The sequence below is a fragment of the Macrobrachium rosenbergii genome, chromosome 37 (genome assembly GCF_040412425.1).
Source record: "Macrobrachium rosenbergii isolate ZJJX-2024 chromosome 37, ASM4041242v1, whole genome shotgun sequence".
Taxonomy (NCBI): Eukaryota; Metazoa; Arthropoda; class Malacostraca; order Decapoda; family Palaemonidae; genus Macrobrachium; species Macrobrachium rosenbergii.
In genome coordinates this window covers 42,659,730-42,667,254 of record NC_089777.1, presented here as the reverse complement: position 1 = coordinate 42,667,254, position 7,525 = coordinate 42,659,730, and the positions used below count along the sequence as shown (strand labels likewise).

Genomic DNA, 7,525 nt, shown 5'->3' with positions numbered 1-7,525 from the left:
TTTCTGGTGCACTTTTATCCCAAATTGTTAATGTGCACAAGAGTGTTTTCGCCTCTAACAAGGCTGTCAGGTCCTTCAGAGTCTTTGTAAACACTTGGCCACATTAGCAAGAACTACAAAACCAAATATTCAGTAATTCATGGACGGACAAAAATATGCAAGAATGGACTAAATAAAACATGAAAAACCCCGTTTCTAAACCTTTTATTCTTTTTTTTATCATGAATGAAATTCAGAAACATAATCTATACATAAAATTGTTACCATAAAAGAAACGCCATTAACCTTAACCAAAATAAGAAATAAAAGAAGGAAGTTTCACAGAGCAAAGTCATCCTTGAAATCATATTTAAAAGCATATTTTTATTTTTGTTGCCTTTCTGGAAAAGTTAATATTAAAACCAACAATGAGTATATATATATATATATATATATATATATATATATATATATATATATATATATATATATATATATATATATACATATTTTAAGTTGAGGCATGGTCATCTACCTATTAACCTCTTCAACAACAATCGGTGCTCAGACACTTTCCAACAGCTGTTGGGAGCCTGATGTATACAATAGTGAGTAGAAATGAAACCCAAAAAGCCGACAGTTAGAGAGTGAGAGCATTAAGGTGTTAGAGGACTCCAGGAACACTCATATTGCACCTCTGGAGGGATCGTCGGATGCTTATCTGTACAGCCTCTATACTCACAATCAGGCCGTACAAGTAGATGAACTTTCCCAGACGGGGCCTCGATGCTTACCGGTTCGACAGGGGCATCTTGTTCTTGATTCCTGCAGATTTCGTATATTTTTCCTTTACCCTTCTTCTTCTTCTTCTTCTTCTTCTTCTTCTTCTTCTTCTTCTTGTCACCATGGCTGTCCATGCCACCCATCTTTCGAGGTTCAAGTTCAGAGACAACGCCAGTGTTAGGCTCGGCACGTGGTTCTTCAGTTGCATCGTCTGAGTCGGAAGTGTGTGTGGGATCTTGGACATCAGAATCATCTGAGGCATCTTGGTCATCTTCAGAGTCATACGTCACACCCAGTAGAGTCTGTAATTTGTTGATTTTGGTCTGGAGCTTTTCCGACCTGCTTTGGAGTTTGCTTAATTTTCTCTCTACATTCGCCAACTTGCTTTCTTTGTCAGGCTTTCCTTGCAACCGAACTCGCTTCTTTTCCATTATGTCAATTTTCTTTTCAAATTTATTCTTTTTCTCAATTAGCCTCTCCAGTTTGCGCCGTTTTTTGTCACCTTTCTCCGTCTCAGACATCTTCGGTTCGGACATCGACTGGTTATGACTACTCATCAAGTCTCCCAATTTTTCTTTGACATTTTCTATCCTTTTGGTTAATCGAGCAGCCTTTTTCCTTCTTCCAAGCTCCGACAGCCGATCCCGTTTAGCCTCCAGCCTTGTCAATCGCTTCTTCATCTTTTCAATTTTTTCGCCGGGTCTTTGCCTGTCCCACAGCTTCTTCCAGAGGGCTTTTGCCCAACATCATCATCATCAACATCATCGTCATGCGACTTATACATGCGCGGTTTCCCGCCACCTTCCTTTTTTCCATCCTTCTTTTTCTTCTTCTTCTTCGTCATCATCGTCTTTATGTACATGCAGTATTTTAGGGGTTCCGCCACCAGAACCACATCTTGGCATTTGAGCAAGATGGGTTCACCAGCGCTGATTTTGACATCGTGCCCAGAACAGTTTGCGTTCGCAAAATCACCATCCGAGACAGATCCGATGCTCGAATTGAAGCTCTTGCGACACTGCCGATGAAAAGCAAAGATAAGAGAAGACATTAACTATCACAAGACCACTAATATGATAGTTGAGGGGATTAATCAGAAGGAAGCCAGTCACCTGCAGTTGGAAATACTGAAAATGGGTGTAGTCACACCAAAGAGAGGATGATAACACAGTATGAATAACAAATAAGTGGGTGTGGTAAGAAGAAATTCAGCAGCTGGAAAATGTAAAACTGCCAGCGATAAAAAACGATCGAGATGACAAATAAATGGCTGTGATAATGCATTCAGTAAAGTGAGATATTGACGATTTCAGGTCACTGAACAAACCCTTGCTGTACAGTACTGTGAACTTGGTTGCAGGTGTGAATGTAGTGAGAGTAACAGATGAATAGCTAACGATTGGAGGATATAACGGAAAGGGAAGTAAATGATTAATAAAAAAAAAAAAAATAGCACTTCTACAAACCCTGTAAACATACTGAAAATGACAGAAAAGGTCACTATTAAAAATAAATAATACATCAAATATTAATGATAAGACGATAAATAAGATGGCAAATAAATTTATAGTACTATGATCTTGATCGCATGTCTATATCTTCATAATAAGACATAAAAAGATATAAAATAGGAACAATGGTATTCCTATCAATAGCGCATTTTTTTTATTGCGCACTTTTTCTCTACCTGGCAGTGGTGCATATTGAATTATGAATATGAAGAGGTGAATTACTACAGTATGTTAATCATATAACAGAAAAATCGAAAAGTTCCTGTTCTAAAATCACAACCTTCAGTTTGTTATATAAATTACAATCATGTTTTTCCCATAGCTATCAAAATACTAACAATACTCAACTGATGTATTTATAAGCATGTACATTAACTTCTACGTTACAGTCATATTAGTATTTTATTGTCATCCAATATAAGTTTATGCACTTTCACTAACATCATGCGTAGAATATTGTAAACATTCTACTCTTGATCAGAACAGTGAAATATATTGCAAAGTTGGAAATGTTTGGAAAAGTCATTTGACTGAGCTAAGCCCCGCTAAGGGATGAATCAGGTTTTCATTCATCTGCACCCTTGATCAAAAGCTACCTGAAAATCTAAACGTAAATGCTGAGAGCAAACATGAGCTTGTCCTCCCGGAAGTGTATGCATGAGAGAGAGAGAGAGAGAGAGAGAGAGAGAGAGAGAGAGAGAGAGAGATTCACGTACCAAGTAAACGGTATTAGAGGTGTCCCTTCCGCCCCTAAGCTATACCTACACGGTATCCTTCTACTTTACATACATTACTCCCTCTTCCTTTCTTCCATGTTGCTGTCCAACCTTTTTCGGTTCTAACTTCTTTGTGCAAATGTTGAGTTTTCTCTCAGTTTCACCTTCATTTCCTTCTACTTCGCCTCAATTATTTTCGGGATCTTTCTGTCTTGCTGTATCAACCATTCCTACCCCTTTACACTGGCAAGCGCTGAGTAGTTGAGAAGGCCTTGGGGCTTTAACCTGCATTTCATGATTCATTCATCCATTCTTAAGAGCTAGTGCGTGCTATCGCTTTGCAGAGCATTGTAGACTTTAATTTGATATTCTTTATATATAAGACATATTTCCTTTTTCCGTATATTAAACAGAATAGAACAAATAAGCGCATTCTTATATTAAACAACAGAAAAAACTACAAAATAAAAGTTCTGAGAGCAATTATTATTTACAAAGTTATATGACCTTGTATAGGCTCTAGAATACTGATATATATATATATATATATATATATATATATATATATATATATATATATATATATATATATATATATATATATATATATATATATATATATATATATATATATATATATATATATATATATATATATATATATATATATGTATATATATATATATATATATATATATATATATACTGTATATATATATATATATATATATATATATATATATATATATATATATATATATATATATATATATATATATATATATATATATATATATATATATATATATATATATATATATATATATATATATATATATATATATATATATATATATATATATATATACATTGCATATTTTGGCATAACACTTCGTGCATATGAATGCCCTGCATAAGTACACGCTTATACATGATCAGTAAATAGTAAACACCTCATTTCATTACACCCGTTTTACTCTTTGCTCTGACAATAGTATGTGGTTGAATCACATTTTAATGTATATGCTAAAATATGATTATTTTAGGTGAATATTAAAAATGAAAGCTTCCAAGTGTGTACTTACTTCATGCCGTGGTGCTTTACCAGCGTTGAGGGTCCCAGAAAGGAAAATTGTCAAAATTCCAACAGCAATCGCTCCCTCCCTCATGGTTCTGTTACGGTGCCTCAGGCGTTTTACCGTTCCGAGTTGAATCTCGTTACTTCATTTCTGTTCTAGGCCTCAAAACAGACAGTTTTGTTGTTATTATTGTTGAATTCTTGATGGTAACGTGGCTGTGTTACCCGAGTTTAATATCAAGAGTTGACGACTTGTTTTTAGAAGTCCGTCGATGCAAGGTTGGAATTGAAACCACCCTGACAGTACTTGATGGGCGACTTGACTTGTAGCTAAGGCCTTTGTCTCCTCCTGCGCTGGATGTCGGGAGTCTCTTGTGATTTCGGAGTGATGTTTAACCTCTGGCTCTCACCACACCTACTGATCCCCTGACACTGGCGGGAAGCCCTTTATCTCTCTTCCAAACGCGGTTCTCACACCTGCTCGGCCTGCAGGATACATCTGCGAAAAAGTGTCATGTAAGAATAAGTAGCTGGTTGTTATTAACGGTCGATACTCTTCTTTGTTTATTTGTTTACCTTGTCTTTCTGTCATTTCTAATTTACACGCTTCTTTTTTAATTAAGAAGAGCAGTTGGCTCTGCTTTGCTCTTTGTATTTAAAGAATTTATCTTACAAAGGTCATTCATTTTCTTTTGCTTTCACCTTTTTTAAATAAAAGCAAATTCCCTTTTTTTAAATCAAGAATAGATATGGATTCTGACTACCTTTAACTCTCTCTCTCTCTCTCTCTCTCTCTCTCTCTCTCTCTCTCTCTCTCTCTCTCTCTCTCTGGGTGCACTTGGTAGCACGCTCGCCTGACAACCAAATACACGGGTGTTCGATCCCAGTTTCCTTTTGTCGACTACAAAAGTGAAAAATGTACCTGGTTACCAGTCGAATGCTATGGATTGACGTGCGTGATCAGTTCGATATCAAAATGTGTACTGGCACATTATAATGGCAAACAGGAGGAGGTGAGGAATTATTTAAAAGATATTCGTAGAAAGTAGTATCTCTCTCTCTCTCTCTCTCTCTCTCTCTCTCTCTCTCTCTCTCTCTCTCTCTCTCTGCCTGTGGCACTGATGGCAGGGCGCTTTCACGCTCAGCTCACAAACTGAGGGACCAACATACGATTCTCTCGCATTCTGGTGCTTTCCGGTGAAATCCAGTCTACTTGTGTTGATCTAAGTAGAGTATTATGTAAGTAGTTGTTAATCAACCGTTGTGGGTTGCAGCTGAACAAGAGGGCCTCGATGAGGGTGAAACTATTCATATCTTGATTAAGAAACAATACAGGTATATTCACTATTAACAGACGTCTTTCATAGCAGGACAGCCGTGGTTCTATCCAGGTGCTAAGCAATGTGCCATCACCCTTGACAAATACCACAGGTGTTTCCTCTCATAACACTGACAGACCTCTTTTCGTAATGAGGGCCCGTCGCCCTCTTCGTCTGTTGTTCTTTTCAGATAGTGCTCATCAAATGCAAATAGATGTTGTCAGTCGACCGCCACCTGTTCATGACCTTCATGTATAGGATCCTCTGATCGAAGACTCGTTATTACGTAAGTATGAGATATTTGCTAATTCATCAGTTTATTTACCTGTTTCTTTTGGTAGTAATCTATTTTGATTATTTGACTGATTTGCTTGTTCTCATTTTAATAAAATATGGTCAGTCATTTACTTTCTGTTCAGTGCTTGAATGGGTGACCGACGAGAAAATCTTGGTAACGTCAGATCATAAGCCTTTTCCGGTTCAGTATTTTCTTGGATGAAGCTACTATCACAGTGACCTTCTTAGTACTGATTGCGACCAACCGCAGTAGGGTAACTGCCAGGTATATAAATCGTCGCTTAGGTCAACAGAGAAAGAACAGGATTTAACTGAACGCTCCCAAGGCATTTCAGCTTGCTCGGGATTCAAGCTCACGACTTTTTGCTAGTGAGGAAAGTGCCTAGCCTATACAGCACAAAAGTGCATGCGCACACATTTATATATGTATATGTGCATATATATTTATATATATATATATATATATATATATATATATATATATATATATATATATATATATATATATATATATATATATATATATATATATATATATATATATATATATATATATATAGAACAGGAGTTGTTGGCGCAAGCAGGCACAGCATATATCAGGACAGGGTGACAAGGAGACAGTCAGTCATCTATAGGTGATATTTATTTGCCGATGCGTTTCATAACACATTGTTACATCATCAAGGCTAAAAGAGAAAATGCACAAATTAAAATACATGGAATAAAACTAACAACTTCAAGAGTCTCAACATGCTATATAAATATACATTAAAAGAAAGACAATTCAGGAAAAGCACTTGCTACACTAAAAGTTGAGGACTGAATGACTAAAAGGAAAAAGGAAAGCGACAAAGAAAACTGGTTCAAGCCAGATACAACAGTATGGAGGTGGTGTGTGAGTTCAACTTAGGAACTAGCTGCTTAGTAAATAATGATTCTAAATTGAGCAGTTCGTGTGGATGACTTGTATGGCCCAAAACAGAGAAGTCAGAATAATTACATACATTTGAATGATTTCTAATATTAGAAAATTCTGGATTGGACACTGTACTGGTTGCAGATTGTCCAATCCAGATTTTTCTAATATTATAAATCATTCAAATATATGTAATACTAGTATTAATTATTCTGACTTCTGTTTTGTGCCAAACAAGTCATCCACACGAACTGCCCATTTTAGAACCGTTTTTTACCAAGCAGCTAGTTCCTAAGTTGAACTCACGCACCACCTCTGTACAGTTGTATCTGGCTTGAGCCAGTTTTCTTTGCCGCTTTCCTCTTCCCTTTTAGTCATTCAGTCCTCAACTTTTCGTCTAGCAGTAGCAGGTGCTTTTTCTAAATTGTCCTGTTTTAATGTATATTTATATATCATGTTGAGATTCTTGAAGTTGTTAGTTTTATTCCATGTATTTTAATTTGTGTATCTTCTCTTTCAGCCTTGATAATGTAACAGTGTGTTTCGAAACGTGTCGGCCAATACATATCACCTATAGATGACCGACTGTCTCCTTGTTACCCTGTCCTGATATATATATATATATATATATATATATATATATATATATATATATATATATATATATATATATATATATATATATATATATATATATATATATAATTCAGAAGACGAACCTAGTCATACGGAACGCCAAAGGGGCCATTGACTTGAAATTCAAAATTCCAAAAGATATATATAGTATATATATATATATATATATATATATATATATATATATATATATATATATATATATATATATATATAATTAGTAGACCAGTCCCCCAGAAGAGGATACCCCGCCTGCTCAGGAAGATTTAAATGCTGATGAAGGTGAGATC

General features: G+C 35.6%; 1 protein-coding gene across 1 annotated transcript; it reads right to left on the bottom strand.

Moving 5' to 3' along the window:
* Positions 1 to 500: 500 nt before the first annotated feature.
* LOC136825157 (glutamic acid-rich protein-like) lies at positions 501 to 4,633 on the bottom strand. Its single transcript, XM_067081187.1, has 2 exons — positions 4,075 to 4,633; positions 501 to 1,780 (listed from the first exon to the last, which is right to left on the bottom strand). Exon 2 carries the CDS (start codon positions 1,440 to 1,442, stop codon positions 636 to 638), a length of 807 nt encoding a protein of 268 aa, XP_066937288.1. The 5' UTR covers positions 1,443 to 1,780; positions 4,075 to 4,633; the 3' UTR covers positions 501 to 635.
* Between the last annotated feature and the right edge of the window lie 2,892 nt (positions 4,634 to 7,525).